This window comes from Sminthopsis crassicaudata, chromosome 3 (assembly GCF_048593235.1).
Source record: "Sminthopsis crassicaudata isolate SCR6 chromosome 3, ASM4859323v1, whole genome shotgun sequence".
In the NCBI taxonomy this organism is placed as follows: domain Eukaryota; kingdom Metazoa; phylum Chordata; class Mammalia; order Dasyuromorphia; family Dasyuridae; genus Sminthopsis; species Sminthopsis crassicaudata.
In genome coordinates this window covers 353,762,311-353,779,050 of record NC_133619.1, presented here as the reverse complement: position 1 = coordinate 353,779,050, position 16,740 = coordinate 353,762,311, and the positions used below count along the sequence as shown (strand labels likewise).

At 33.3% G+C, this 16,740-nt stretch overlaps 1 protein-coding gene across 2 annotated transcripts in view; it reads right to left on the bottom strand.

Moving 5' to 3' along the window:
• Positions 1-774: 774 nt before the first annotated feature.
• MAP3K2 (mitogen-activated protein kinase kinase kinase 2) overlaps positions 775-16,740 on the bottom strand; it is a 94,483-nt gene continuing 78,517 nt past the window's right edge. For both annotated transcript variants that reach the window (XM_074301724.1, XM_074301725.1), the window contains exons 10-17: positions 16,177-16,244; positions 15,636-15,728; positions 14,901-15,104; positions 13,731-13,879; positions 12,338-12,469; positions 10,640-10,769; positions 5,704-5,881; positions 775-2,553 (exon numbers count right to left, since the gene is read on the bottom strand). In XM_074301724.1, the coding sequence (XP_074157825.1) occupies positions 2,328-2,553; positions 5,704-5,881; positions 10,640-10,769; positions 12,338-12,469; positions 13,731-13,879; positions 14,901-15,104; positions 15,636-15,728; positions 16,177-16,244 (1,180 nt within the window). In that variant the 3' untranslated portion in view covers positions 775-2,327. The remainder of the gene's footprint in view (positions 2,554-5,703; positions 5,882-10,639; positions 10,770-12,337; positions 12,470-13,730; positions 13,880-14,900; positions 15,105-15,635; positions 15,729-16,176; positions 16,245-16,740) is intronic.

Here is a 16,740-nt window from a genome sequence, read left to right as displayed (position 1 = left end):
CCCCCCCCCCCAGACCAGATGCTTAATTTTTGTAGCTTTTTAGCCCAGGACAAGGAGACAAGAGAACACATAGAATACCATAAGGTTTTTTTGTTGTTATTGTCACACAGTCTCCCAGGATTTCTATTTAAAAGCCATTTGTCCCATACTTCGCACTGCTGGTTACCCTGACAGACCAAAAATGAAACAAAGGGAAATCACAATAAAAGGAGACAAAAGAAAAGTTCACTGGTCCATATGTAATGATAGTGCTTAAGTAGAAGAGATTGAATTATTCATCAAAGATAGATTATAATAGATCCACACACTTGGGGTTTGTTTCTGGCACATACTTAACTAAGCCAGCATGCTCTACTCCCTCTTTCATCTTCTCCAGAATTTATGAATTCTCAGAATAATTATCAAAATTGTCTGCATATTTTGCATTTTCTTTAGCTTCTGCTAACTGCTTCTGCTGATTCTCAACACAAAAAGCAGCTTTGGCAATTCACCTTTTTTTTTTTTTTCCTGAGAACATTAACTGCAAATAATCCTGCTTAGTAAGCTACATGGGAGTCTTGCATTCATTGTACCCACATGTATTAAACTGGTTTCAGAAAAAAAAAATTTTTTTTCTAAGAATCCTTAAAAAAATATACCTCATCAGCAGGAATAATACAACTACTTACATGTGTCCCATGTCAATAATCAAATTCTAAAACTTGAGGTAGGGAATATTTTTTTCCTTCCAATACACAAGAAACATGAGTAGCCAAATTACTGAAATCTTCCTTATTTTTCATTTTACCATGGGGCCTAAAAAAAAAGTTCACAATCCATTCCTTTTTCTCAGAGAGAAGTGTCACATCTTCCATCATTACAAAGACACATATGGTGCGGAATTTCTTGGTCCTTCATGATAAATGGAAACATTAAATTTTATTTTCTTCATATCTGAGGTTGAAAGATAGAATACAAGTTTCTACCAATTCTATTTTACTTCTGTCACTAAATGATTAGTAATTCTGATGCAATGTGCAGCTGGAAAAAAAGGATTTCTATTTTCTGGGACATTTATCCCTTGTTCTGAAATAGTGATAAATGCTATTAGACAATCCTTGTGCTGAATTTATGGATATTTCTTGAATTTTAGATATTACCTTTTTTTTGCAGACAACCTTTTTCAATTATTGTTTTTAGGTACACAATTGAGATTATATGCTTTTTTCTTCTCCAAGTATCTTATTGCTCTTTACATGCCATGAAGGCATGATTTTCATTTTCTGCTAAGACAACACCTTTCAAAGCATGGATTCCCCTAGGCTGGAAGGTATTTACAAAGAAATGGGAGCTACAGAAAGGAAGAATATATACATGTTTTTGATTGTATTTAGTTCGCCTCTATTTTCAATTAGTTGGGGATCTCTTCCCTCTCAAAGTACAACAGAAAATACTGAACAGTTTTGTCCTTTTACTATACTGTTGACTATTCATTGTAGGAGACATACAATTTGGTCTATTCACATCATTTAAGAAAAATATTTTTCTCTTACATTTTGCTTTGAACAGAATTTCTTGCTGACTTTCCATATATGGTTTAAAAATATAGTAGTGAGTTCATTTTTCACTAGAAGGCTAACCCTCAAACTTGTTTCTCCAGAAAGATGGACCTATTATAGTGGATTTACTTATAATTCTGGCTCTCTAGCAGTTAAGTGTGACAGTAAACACATCTTTTAGAAATTTATATTTTACTGCAACATGTGGTCTTTTCAGCAAAGTAGAGGCAGGCAGAAGCTAAGACATGGCGGGGCATACACACTCATGATGAAGTCTATATGATTTAAGTCTATCAGTAATCTAATCTATTCTGAGGTCCAACCCCAGGTGTGCGGATCTATTTTAACAACTATCACTAAATAATGGAAATAAGAAGTAATTTTATTTATCATTTTTCATCTCCCTTCACTAAAAATGTGTCAGGAGTATGAAAAAAGGCTATCTAATCCTTAAGAATTTTACAGTCTCTTTTTGTTGCTTGTTTTTTTTTTTTTAAATAATGATGAATATGTACTAAAGTGCTTTATCTCTGAGAATCACATCAGTACATTATAAAAAAAAAACCAAAAAAAACAAACTTTCAAGTCCTGATAGGAGAAAAGTTTTCAAATATAAAAAATGTGAGATTTTTAGACAACTTAATGAAACCAAGAATCAAGAGAAATATTTTCCCTCTTTTTTCTTTCCTCTTTTTTCTCTCTCTCTTTATAAAAAGAAAAAAGTGCAGTCAGAGAGACGGTAGAAGCAGTAGATCTGAGCTAGGTAGAGGCACTGACTAGCACTCAGTGCTAGTGGTAATGCGCAAACATGTGCCTTAAGAGTTCATCAGCTGATGGTCTCAATTTGGCCTCTACAAAAATCCGCTTGAGGAAATCTCGGCTATGGTCTGAAGCATGAGGTGGCAGCTTTGGATTGGTTGGCTGAGTAGCAATTTTAAATATGGCAGCCATTGCTTCAAACTCAGCCCAAGGTGGTTTCTCAGTTAGCATTTCTACCACAGTACAGCCCACACTCCTAAAAAAGAGCAAAAATTGGTTATTTAGACAAACTGCATAGCCTGAAAGAACTACAACATATTTAAAGTTAAAAACAACAATAAGCCTATATGTTAAAACCAATTATAACTTGATTTGTATTCAGAATATTTTTCCTAAAGCATTATTGTAGAAAATATACATGGGTATTAAAATGTGCCTTTAAATAATGATTAACTATACCACTTAATTTAAATGCTATTTATATTTAGTTCAATTAACGTATATTGAAAACCCACTGTACTAGGTGCTAAGAAAGTTATGAAGCTAAATAAGATATGATCTCTTCCTTTAAGGAGCTTATAGATATATATGTAAATTGGTATAATAAAAGTGTATGAATGTGCATAAAAGAACAAAATGCTGTAAGAAGAAAGGAACATCTTTGATTTGGCAAAGGGAGGATCTGAGAAAGCTTCATGGAAGAGTTAAGATGTAAACAGGAGATAATTTCAGCTGGAGAAAATTATATTTTCATTTAGAACTCTTATTTTTAAAAATAATCTGTATTAACTATTTTTCTGTCTAACTGTAGACTCTCCAAAGTTACTAGTGATCCCTTAATGGCTAAATCTACTAGACTTTTCTCTATCTTTATCATTCTTGACCAGTCTTTATTGCTGTCAATCACTCTTTTCTCCTTGATATTCTACTTCTTGCTAGCATTTTATCTCATCTTCTATCTCTTTTGCTGGATCTTCATCTAGGGCATGCCCACTAACCATGGGGGTCTCCCCAAGTTCTATCCTAGACTCTCTTCTTCTCCCTCTAATATTATTGCATTTGGTGCTTTTCATCAGGTACCATCTCTATGCAATTGACTCTCAAATCTACCTGTTCAGTTCCAATCTCTCTCCTATCCTCCACTTTTATATTTTCTACTATCTTTTAGACATCTTAAACTGGATGTCTCATATAGACATCAAATTCAACATGTTCAAAAATGAACTTACTCCTTTTCCCCCTTGCCCTTCTTAACTTCCTTTTTACTGCTTAGGTACTATGATCCTTTCATAATCTAGGTGTTATTTACCTCTGCCCTCACCTCCAATTTACCTCTGCCCTCACCTCCAATTAGTGGTTAAGTTCTGTCGTTTCTATCTTAACAATATCCTTTGTGTATGCCCTCTTCTTTACTCTGTCACCAATACCATCCCAAAGTAGACTCTTACCACTTCATGCCTGAGCTACTGAAATAGTCTTATGGCTTATGACTGCCTCAAGTCTCTCCCCACTCCAGACTATCTTCACTCAGCTATCGAAATGATTTTCCTAAAACACAGGTCTGACCACCTCTCATCCCCATTCCCAATTCAATAAACTCTAGTGACTCCCTATTATTTTCAGGATCAAATATAAAATTCTCTGTAAAGCTTTCAAAAACCTCTAAAAAGGGGGGGGGGGTCTTTCCTATCTTTTCAGTTTTACACTTAATTTCTCATTAGATATTCTTAGTGACAATGGCCTTGTTGTTCATCAAACAAAAAGCTTCATCTACTAACTCTGAGCATTTTGATGGCTGTCTTCCACACCAGATATGCTCTTCTTGTTTATCTCCGCTTCCAAGTTTCTCTGATTTCCTTCACATCTCAGCAGAAATTGTACATTCTACAAGAAGCCTCTTTAATTTTAATGACTCCCCCCTGACAGTATACCCAATTTATCATATCTCTCTCTATATATACATATATATCTTATTTGAACCATAGTTATTTGTCTCTCCCATTAAGATTGTAATCTTGAGAGTACAACCTGTTTTCCTTTTCTTGTATCCCCAGTATTTAGCACAGTGTCTGGAACATAGGAGATACTTAATGCTAGCTAAGAACAAAACACACCTCTAACTCTAAACCCTTTAGATAACGAATGTCTACTATAATCTTTTCTAAATATAAAAATAATTTTATGTTGTATCATAGGACGTGATATTGGTCATGGAATTTATTACCAGAAAAAAGGGAAAGATTCCTTAAAAGCTAAGCTTTAGGGAAACTAGTCTATTTCTTAGAATAATTGGTACGATGTAATCCTCATGTCTTGTCACTTAATGCCTTCCTATAACGCTGCTATATTCTCTAGGATGCCCCACCAGGAGCCCTCCAAGCGATCAGTACCAGCCACTTAGCTTGGCCTTCTTTTCTCCATCTCAAATGCGGGAATTTAACCACACAGCCTCTCCGACCCCTTCTAGTTCTAGATCTCTGATCTTATAATCAAAAATGGGAGGACAATTAGAAATGGAGTTTTAAGAAATTTAGAAGTCTTAGAAATGCCACACTCATTTAAGTCAATAAGTAATTCCTACTACTCAAAGTATGAAGGTATTTGGCCACAGCTAATGAGGAAATTTATTTTGTGTGATTATGCACATTTGTTACAAGGGTTTGCTTTTCTTGTTTTCTTTCTTCTATAAGAACAGGAGACATAGAAGGAGGAGAAAATAAAGGCTTAATTGAAAAAAAATTAATTAAAAATAAAGCTATTTTTATCAGACAGCTAATTTTCTTTATTAGCATAAACATATTAATTTCTCATAGCTTTAATTAATTAACTAATTAAATTAATCTCACAGGTTAATTTCTTTGTCATTCTTGACAAGGACAGTTTTTATACACAAATTGTAGGCAAGAGATTTTTTTCAAGTATGGTCAAATTAGTCACTTTTCTCCCTTTATCTTCTAAGAATCTTAAAACAAGTTACTTAAATACTTCCATAATATGTGAAAAGAGGAGAAAATGGAGGGAAAAATTATGCATGAGTAGATTTATCATACTTCTAAAGCAAAAACCTTCAATCTTTTAATACAGTTTTTAAACATAGGATCATTTGGCAGAGGTAAAATTAAAAAGTAAATATTTCTAGAAGTTACAGTATATAAGAATATCCTATTGTAGATTTTTTGGGGAAGGAGGGAGGTAATTGGGATTAAATGACTTGTTTAGAGTCACACAAAATCTAAGGTTCGATTTGAATTCAGAAACTCCTGGCTCTAAAGCCAGTGTTCTATTCACTGTACCACCTAGCCATCCCAGGACAAAAGAATTTAAGTTTTACTAACTTTGGTTTGTTGGTAGACAGATGGAAAAAGAAGTAACAACTCATTAAAATCTAGCTTATTAAAAAACCTACCAGATATCTGCTTTTCGGCCATAACCTTCCCCACTGATAACTTCAGGACTCATCCAATATGGAGTGCCTGTGACAGACTTCATTCCTGTACCAGACAGACAGATTGTCTGAAGTCGTTTACTGGCACCAAAATCCCCTAGTTTCACATTTCCTGCTGAATCTCGAAGAATATTTGCTCCTGTAAAATAAAAAACAAATCCTTTCAACTGATTATTTTTTTATAGGCAGGCTTCTAATAAACTTATAAGGAACAGTATCAACGAGTCCTTTTATTTTTTGAAGTTTTATTGTTATCTTATTTTTTCACTTTAATTATTTCCCCTTAATTACAGACTCCTTGCTTGCTGTTATCTATTTGTATTTCTTATTTTATTATAATGACTTACAACTTCTACAATAACATTTAATCAAAGCTAACTGATATAGAAATCATCCACCTGCTCTGATAAACTTAGCCCACTGAATAAGGTATTGTGGCATGTGTAATGAAAATGAAGCCTGGCCTAAGCCTGTTCACTATAATACATTAAATTACCACATAAATTCAAGTGTTTTTTAGTGTCATTGTATATTTTATTATTGTCTTTGCAAGTCCTTTTAATGGGATAAAGTCATAGTTCAATTCTTTTGTTTAAAAAAAAATTCCAAGAATTCCTAGAATCATAAAGATATTTGTACTGAAAGAGTTGATCTAGTCTTAGAGATCATCTAATCCAATGAATTGGTTGCTTATGTTTACTAAAAATGCTCTAATTCCAAGGTGAAAAATACGAGTCACAGACTAATGGGGGGGAGGGGGGAAGGAGAAGGAAGAAGGGGGAGAATGGCTATGGAATGAAGAAAGGATCATATGTGAAAAATGTCATATAGGTAGAAATAAATGTCAATTGACCAAAGCTAACAAGAAAGTTGCTTTTGCCCTGGACAATAATAGGAAAGTTCAGAAAAGGGGTGAGTTTTGGGGGAAGATAATGAAGCGTTTGATATGATAATTATTTCTAACTTCTATGACATTTTTCATATAATTATTTTAAACTTTACTATATTTTTCATATGTGTTCCCCTTTTTCCACTCATATACTCAACTCCATAGATTAGGACCCCATCATCTCTCTCTTGAACTATTCTAATAGTTCTAACTGGTCTCTTTGTTTCAAGTTTCTCTCCACTCCATCTTTCCTTCAGTGATCAAATGATTTTTAAAGTGACTATGTTCCATTGCCTACTTAATTAAGCATTTCCAGCACTTCACAAGCTGCCCTTTTTCTATCTTTGATAGGAATATATACACATTACATATTGCTTATCTTCACGAACTTTAAGGTTAAGGAACACTTTGGCCACATCAAAACCTTCAATCCCTTGATCTCTCAGTTTTCTCCTAGGCTATCATTCCTGTACTAGCCATTCTCTTCTTCACTTGATTTTCCTGTCCCATTTCCCTTCCCCCCCACCCCTGGACCTTTTTTAATATTACTGAGCTGCCAAACCTTACCTGTAAGATCACTCTTACTACCTGCTCCCTTTGCTCTGATGGACTGCAGGATATTTCCCATACCAAATGAGTACACTACAAATTTATGTTACATTACCTCAACTATGCTCTCATTGCTGTTACTCAGTCCTTTTATACTTCTCTATCTCACTTACCACCATAGCTCTTCCAAACCTCTTTATTCCTCCTTAAACTTTCAGAACTTTGCCTCATACTTTGCTGAAAATATTAAGGTCAATTCACTCAGAGCTCCCTCTCACCCTTTTCCTTATCTTATGTCACTTTGCCACAATTTCCTCCTTTGTCCTATCTCAAATGATGAGGCGCCCTTCTTCTCCTTGCCAAAGCAAACTCCTTACATGTACAAGTCATCCTACTCCCATCTCATCTCTATTACATTGGACTATTATCATCCTCATTCTCTAACTTATCTCCCATCACTCCCTCTCTAAAGGCTGCTTTCCTATTGCCTACAAACATGCCCATATCTCCCTATTCTCAAAAAACCCTCAGTCCATCCATTTACTCTGGCTATCATTCCTTATTTCTTATTATGCCCTTTTGGTTAACTTCTTTGAAAAAGTCATGTATAATAGATACCCCTACTTCCTCTCCTCAGATGCCACTACTTTTTCTTCTCTTAATATCTTCTTTTATTTAAGTTTAATCTTAAAATATTTTGTCAGTTCTAAATTATTTTTCCCCTTTTCCCATTTATTGAGAAATTAAGAAAAATAAAGCTTATTACAAATAAGTATAGTGAGGCAAAGAAAATTCTTCCTATTAGTCATAGCCCCACCATGTACCCTCTAAAATGAAAAAAAAAAAAAAAAAGTATTTTGATTTGTCCTCTGAGTCTATCACTTCTGTATTGGGAAGTAGACAGAATATTTCAACATGATTTCTTTGGAAATGGGGTTGGGCATTGTGCTGATTTCAGTTGACTATCTTTACAGCATTGCTGTAACTGTTCTCCTGTTTCAGCTCATTTTACCTGACATCATCAGTTCGTACTGTCTTACAAGGTTTTTCTGAAACCATTTCCTTCATCATTTCTTTAAATTATTCCATCATATTGTTTAATAATTTCCCAAATGATGGTCAACTTTTCAGTTTCTAATTCTCTGCTACCACAAAAAAAGCAGAAATACTTTCGAACATATGTTTTATTTTCCTTTCTTTGGTCTTTTTAGGGTATAGACTTTAAGTAGCAATACTACTGGAGCCAAGGATATACACAATTTAATAGCTTTTGGGGCAGAGTTCAAAATGGTTGGACTAGTTCACGGATCCATCAATAATTATGAGTGCCCTGTTTTCTCACAGCTCTTTCTGCATGTCATTTTTTTTTTTTTATGTTAACTTTGCCAATCTGATAGATGTTTTGATTTGTAATTCTCTAATTTATGCTGATTTTAAAGTATTTTTTTTCATATAGCTATAACTTTAATTTCTTCCTCTAAAAACTAGAAATTAACCATCTAAGAGGAAGACAATATGAAAAAAGCTGAAAAGGAAGGAAAGAAGCTTAATAGTACCTAGGGCATGATGAAATCTTATAGTCAAAGAAGGAAATCCTCCCAGAGTTATGTTTCAGAACGATTGGGAAAATGCCCTTGGTAGCCTCCTCAAATAGTGGAGGATTTGGGCAGAGCTCTCCAATTTTCATCTTACTTCTCCCCTAATCAAAGAAAAGGAAAGATCCCAAGGGCAGGGACTACTGAAGAGGTGTGAGTACTCTCTCTTGGTTCTTCTCCTATCTATCTGATCACTCCTTTCCAGTATCCTTTACTGGATTTTCATATATGTCATACTAACCATGGATATCCTACAAGATTCTGCTTTGGATCCTCTCTCTTCTCTCTTCATATTATTTCACTTGGTGCTCTCATCAGAGTGCATGAATTCAATTATTTCTTTGCTGGGATTTCTCAAATCCATTTATTCAGCCTTAACCTCTCTGCTGTCTCCAGTCTTGCATCTTCAAATGGCTATTAGACATTTTGAACCGGATGTCCTATAAATATCTTAAACTGAACATGTCCAAACCTGAACTTAAAGTCTTCCCTGACCTAAATCTTCTCCCCTTTCAAACTTCCCCTATGTCTGCCTAGGGCATAACTATCCTATCAGTCCCTTAGGCTCACAATGTTATTGTCATTCTGGACTTTTCACTCTTACATATTCAATTTGTTTTCAATTTGTTATCTTTTAAAACTGCCATTATCCTGGTGCAGGTTTATCTCTTCACACATAGACTATTAAGATAATTTGCAGGTTGGTCTGTTCACTTCAAGTCTTTCCCCACTATAGTCCAATCATCATTCAGTTGTTAAAGGACACTAAAGTGATTTTTCTAAAGTTTGGGTGGATATGTCAACCCCTTACTCAGTAAACTCCAGTGACTACTGTATCTACCATTAAATATAAAATCCTTTATTTAGTGTATAAAATCCTTGAATCTCAGCTCTCTCTCCCTCTCTAAGGCTCCCTCTCCCTTTACCCTACCATGTATTCTTTCCAGTGACAGCATTTTTCCCTGAGTGACATTTCATCTTTTGACTCCAAGCATTTTCATTGGCCATCCCTCTTTTCTCTTCTCTGCCTCCTGGCTTCCCTAGTTTACTTCAAATATCAGTTAAAGTCTCATGTTTTATAGGAAACCTTTTTCAATCTCTTAATTCTATTACTTTCCTTTGGTTGATTATTTGCTATTTATCCTATATAGCTTGTTTGTACATAGCTGTTTGCATGTTGTCTCTTCTTTAACACTCAGCTTAAATAACATTTCCTTCTAAAATAACCTACCACTTTTCTGTAAGTACCTATTTATATACATGTTATCTCTTGCATTAGAAAAAGCTCCTTGAGGTTAGGGGTCATTTTGCATTTTCCATATATATATATATCTCCAGCACTTAGCTGAGTGCCTGGCACACAGTAAATACTTAATAAATGGTTCCTGATTTATTTAACTACTGGCTTTCTAATTATGTTCCAATCATATTAAAAGGCAGTGGAACTTAGAATTAGAATTCCTAACAAGTTATAATTATGTCTCTGACACTTTATATTTGTATCTTTGGAAAAATTATTTTGCTGAAGTCTCAATTGTCTTCTCTGGAATTTAGGTATGCTTGTATTATTTATTTACCTGTGTTGATGTGAGGAAAGCACCCTAAAAAGCATTGGCAAATGAATTAGAAAGCTATTTTCCTGAAATACAGCATCACTAATATTACCTTTTTGTAGGGAAGTCAATATTTTGAACCAATAACTTTTTTTCAATTATAACTTATTTATTTTGGGGATTTTAATTCTGCTTCTGAAATTCACTAGTAGTTTTTTAATTTTTAACTCCTTCCCTCCCCCACCTTTTTACAAATATATTTAAATATAGGGTATAAATATGTTTAGAAATGAAAATGCTTTAATAATAACCTTTAATATCTCTATGTACAATCATGTTACTGTGCAAGTAGTGAACTCCCTCCAGAATCTGCCGGGTGTATTTCCTGGTCACATTCTCGGTAAGAGCTCCATATGCTTTTAACTGGTCCTTAATTGAACCCTATGTTAAGAAAGAAAAGAAAAAAGAATATGACACATCATTAAGAAGTAAAGTCCTGAACAAAGTAGAGGGATAAAAAGTTCCATGCCTAGTTAATCAATCTGCTTTTTTTTTCTTCCACCTAGTTTACTGATGCATAATATTTCCCCTAAGTACTGCTTTGGCTGTATCCCCAAAATTTTGGTAATGTATCTATCTCATTTGTTGTCATTCTCTTTAATGAAATTGTTTTTATGATGTTATTTTACCCACTCATTCTTTTAGAATTAGATTATTTACTTTCCAATTTGTTTTTGACATTCTACAATATGTGGTATTCTTTATTGAGATGTTAATGGTGGCTGCAATAAACACTAAGGCACTTTTTAATATAAAAAATGGAAATGGTGCTGACCCTGAAATCAGGAAGACCTGGGGTAAGTCATTTAGCCTCAATTGCCTCAGCAAAAAAAAAAAAGAGAGAGAGAGAGAGAGAGAGAGAGAGAGAGAGAGAGAGAGAGAGAGAGAGAGAGAGAGAGAGAGAGGGTTTTAATTAATTTTTATTAATTTCTCTGTGATAGTCACTGGGACCTGAATTTGGAGCTTTTAGGTATATATTATAGCTGTATATATTTCAGAATCTGAGGTTGATGGTATTTCCCTTTTTATTTTAAAGGGTTTTTTGCTCATAGCTGGGTAAGTCTGAGTAATGCAACACATATGATACAGCTAAAAATACAGGGAAGTCCAGCAACCAGTGTATGGTGGAGAAAATGAGTACAGCTTTCTAGAAGTACAGTTCCACTGCGAAGGCAGTGATAAAGACCTTTATTGTATTTATGAGAGACACAAGATCTTTTTTTAATTTGTTTTTTTCAAATCTATCTATGCACACTCAGTACTTTAAATTAGGATTCCATATTCGTTTATAGAATGTAATTTTTATTGCATTATGATCTGAAAAGGACACTTTTAATTTTTCTGCATTTTTAGGATGCTTTTTATGCTCTAAAAGATGATCAATTTTTATGAAGGTGCCATGTACTACTGAGAAAAAAAAATATATTTCTATTTATTCCCATTCAATTTTCTCTAAAACCGATTATTTAACTTTCCTAAAATTCTATTCATCCCTTTAACTTCTTTCTCGTTTATTTTTTCTTAGATTATCTAGTTCTGAGAGGGAAAAATTGAGGTGCCCCACTTGTATAATTTTATTATTTTTCTCCTATAACTCATTTAACTTTTCATTTAAGGCCGCATATTCTTTCAGTCTTTCTTTGTCATTACACTTTTACATACATTATTACACTACTAAATACATTTATTACCAAAAAGATTATTTTGGGTCTTAAACTTTTGTATGCTTTTTTTTGAAAATATATCCCCCCCCCCCACTTTTTTCTGAGGCTGGGGTTAAGTGACTTGCCTAGGGTCACACAGCTAGGAAGTGTTGAGTGTCTGAGACCAGATTTGAACTCAGGTCCTCCTGAATTCAAGGCTGGTGCTCTATCCACTGCGCCACCTAGCTGCCCCTGGAAAACATATCTTGAATAACAAACACTTTCTTAAAAGACTCATTAACTTACCCCTGGCATATATTCCATAAATATGGAAAGGGTTCTTTCCTGGGGATCCCGTAAGCAGCCATAATACTGAACAATTCGCTCATGCAGCAGGTTTTTCAACAATTGAATTTCACACTCAAGTGCATTTACTTCCTGAAAAATAATGTATAGTAAATCTTATAAGATGTTTAGAACAATTACAGCTCAAAGATGTGACATAACAAATCTAGATAATTAAAAAGATGCAGAGTTTGCTTTAAAATACTCATTGGGAAATAACATACTATGTGTGTGTGTGTGTATATATATCTATATCTATATCTATATATAACTATATATAGATATATATATATATATGAAAATTATATATTTATATATATATAAAAACACCCATAAGCTGTGCTTTGATAACAGAAACTTTATCTTTAATTAGTGGTTAAAACTATAATCATCCACTGCAAAAAATGTTTGTGGCGGCCCTTTTTGTAGCGGCAAGGAACTGGAAACTGAGTGAATGCCTATCAGTTGGAAGATGGCCGAATAAGTTATTGTATATTATTATTATTTCTAATAGTATTTTATGTTTGTATTATAGTATGGAATATTACTGTTCTATAAGAGATGAGCAGCAAAACTTATTTCAGAAAGGCCTTGAAAGACTTACCTGAACTGATGGTAATTTAAGTGAAAAGAACCAAGAGAACATTGTATATAGCAATAATAAGATTATGTGATGATAAACTTTGATAGACTTGGCTCTTTTCAACAATGAGATGATTCAGCCCAATTCCAATAGTCTTATGATGAAGAGACACATTTGCATCCAGAAAGGGAACTATGGGGACTGAATATGGATCCCATGTTTTTTTTTATTTGATTTTTCTTGTGCAGCATGACAAATGTAGAAATGTATTTAGAAGAAATGCACATGTTCACATTATATTGAATTAATTAATTGCTGTCTGGGGAAAGGGGTAGGGAGAAAGAAAGGACAAAATTTTGGAACACAAGATTTTTCAATGGTGAATGTTAAAAACTATCTTTGCATGTATTTCTTTCTTTCTTTCTTTCCTTTTTTTTTTTTTTTTTTTTTTTTAAGGCTGGGGTTAAGTGACTTGCCCAGGGTCACAAAGCTAGGAAATATTAAGTGTCTGAGATAGAGCTGGTGCTCTATCTACTGTGCCACCTAGCTGCCCCTCTTTCCATGTATTTCAAAAATAAAAAGCTATTATTTAAAAAATATATACTGAATCAGATTTGGAAAATTCACATCGTAAAAATTTTAGAATAATCATTGCAAAACCTTTCAATGAGAACTGAAATGATTTATATTAAGAGAAAGTAGAAAATATCACTGCCTATTAAATTTAATTCAATGTGTTGATGTAATCACAGTTTATAGGATGGGTCTTACCTTGCTAGTCTCTGGACTATCGGGGTCAAACTGAACTTGTTTAACAGCCAGCTCTCTTCCTGTATCAACATCATAACATAAATATACTCTGCCAAAGGCTCCCTGACCAAGCAATTTACCCAGTCTCCAGTTAGTTGGTGCTCTTGGTGCTGAAAAAAATAGATGTTTTACTTAGTAGGTCATAGTTAATAACATAAATCAGAAATCAAATGAGTAAGGGCATTAAAGCTAAATTATTATGTTCAGCTTAATAAAGAAAAGCTTTCAGAAACTAAAACTAACATACATGTTAAAAAACAAAGACATACTTTCTTTTTTCTCCTTAGAGAAAATGTTGCTCTTTTAAGCTATTTGCTGGCATGTCTAAAGTGTGAAAAATAATAGAAAAAGAAGCTGAAAATTTAAAGAATTGTCTTTGAGAAATGCCATAAGATTACTTAACAAAGTATGTTCTGTAACAAATGTTTTTTCTTTAAGCTTTTAGCCACAAGATTAAAAAAAAAAAAAGTTGAATTTTAAATTTTAAATAATAGTTAATAAGCACACCACTTCTTCCCCCCCCCCCCCCCAATGACAAAATACTGAGCTGGAAGTTAAGAGGCAAAACATTTCATCTTTTCTACTGGCAGTCCATCCCTGTGGTGGAATTGGAAAAAAGAGGAAGTCAGTTTAAAATTGTGCCTCAGATATTTATTTGCTGTGTGACCTTGGAAAAGTCACTGAATCTCACTCAACCTTAGTTTCCTCCTCTGTAAAATTAGGAATATGAACTTTATGGCCTAGCCTCTGGGTACCCTTCCAGTTCTGAATTTATGATGGTAAGATTCTAGTTTAGAACACATTTTAAAGGTCTTAAAATCCTATCTTCTTTATAAGCTTTGTAACTTGAAAAAAGTCACCTTAGGGTTTTCAAGTACCAAGCTTTAAATATAAACAAAATTAAATAAACTGTACATGATCTGAACTATTAACATTACCACCTCTTTGAAATGGAAGCTAAGTAATTTCTATAACACATTCACAATAGAGTCAAACACCATATTCTTATTAGTATAAGATAAATTTAGCAGCACTATCATTTACAACTCAGTAGACTAGAAATAAGACTCCTAAATTGGTTAAGCCTTCACTATAAAATTCATTTATGATGCACTAATTACTACTACTTACAGCGACTGGGGGGGCTTATGTCCATTACAGTCAGAGTGGGATTTTCTATATCACTCCCCCTTCTCATTCGGCTATCTTCATACTCTGGGGTAAAGATGCTGCTTCCACTACTAGTACTTAATGAACGATCAGTAGGACTGAAACTGACTGGAGAACGGAAGCTGTTCACTTGAGTCCTTCTGGCCCTTGGAAAAGTCTTACGACCTATAAAATAATTTTAAAATTTACATTATAATTTATTAATGGTGTTAAATTTTAAATTATTTAAAATTTGTATTCCAGGGAATAATGCAAGTTTTTTCTGTGCCCAAGCCAGGAAACAATATTAGCAGCCATATAATTGCATTCTTTTAAGTTTATTATAATACTTTTCTACAAAGCAATTAATTCAAGATTACATATTTTTGACATTATAAAACAAAAATAAGGAAACTAGAGAAAGAAAGAACTGTAACACAAATGAAAAAAGCGGACAGACAGGAGAAGCCAAAGGCCAAAGTGAGACAAGAATGGCTTTTGTTATAAAAATATTGTACTATAGATGTCATTTTAAGTTATTAGCCAATTTCACATACTTTTGGGGAACATTAGAAAACCAAATGCCTAGGAGATTAATGTTAATTAGGAAAAAAAATAAAATTTTAAGATGAATAGAAAACTAGCAAATTACTTAGAAAAACTATTAAAAATGGATTTTTAGTAAAGATTCTGAATTAAAAAATGAAAGTAACTTACCATCATTATAGTCTGAATGGTGATATGATACATGATATCTTCTAGGATAAGTACCTCCTTTTCCAAATTTCTCAAAGATAGGGTTATCATAATCTGAGAGAAAAAGAAAAACACAGTAATCTTAAAATATAACTGCAAACCCCATACCTATACAGTATATTATTTTTGTCTTACCAAAAAACTCTCAACATTGCATCAATTTAGCTTAGACATTTTCTAGATACATATACATATATATACAATAAATAAAATCCAGATTAGTCCAGAATATAACTCAGAAACTCTTCCCCCATATAAAAGGGTAGCAAAGTACCCTAATTTCTCTGTATGTCAATAGTCCTTTCTCCCATTAAATTTGGACAAATAAATCTAGTAAGTAGGCATGACTTTTAAAAAATGTACTTTATAAACTGTTTCTCCATTGAAAAAAATAATTTTGTACCTTTAAAAATTTTCTTTAATATTTTTTCCATTTACATAAAACACCACTTTGTATATAAAATAAAATCAATTTTAAAATCTGGAATCTGTATAATCTAACCTGTAAATTCCTGATGGTTATCTGGATAGCTCTGTGCTCTTGGCATTCGAGTTTTGGGATAGCTGTCACTATAAATGTAAAATGCAATATACAAAAAATAATTAACAGAAAAATTAGTAATGGCAAACAGAGATTTTAATTAGCAATATTGGAATCTAAAACATAAAAATTATTGAAACTGCCCCTGAAATTTCACTCATAAACTTTCTTTGTATAAGACAACATATTAGAGTGTGGAGTAAACAACAAGTATTCTAATGGTAAGGTAATTTAGAGACAATGGTTGTTATCTACCAAAACAACTGAAATGAAAAAAAACAAAACAAAACAACCCCCCCCCAAAAAAAAACAAAACCCACCACAGTTAATCTAGATATTTTGGAAAAAAGAAATCTTAACAGTTTTGCTTTCCAATTAGCAAACCAGTTACATGACAACCTCAGATTTCATGTTCCTTGGTAACTGAAAATTAAGCATGTACCATGTCTGATACTATAGCTATGATATATCTTAAAATATTATACATTCAAGGCAATTCAACTCAAAGCATTCAGTAAATATCCA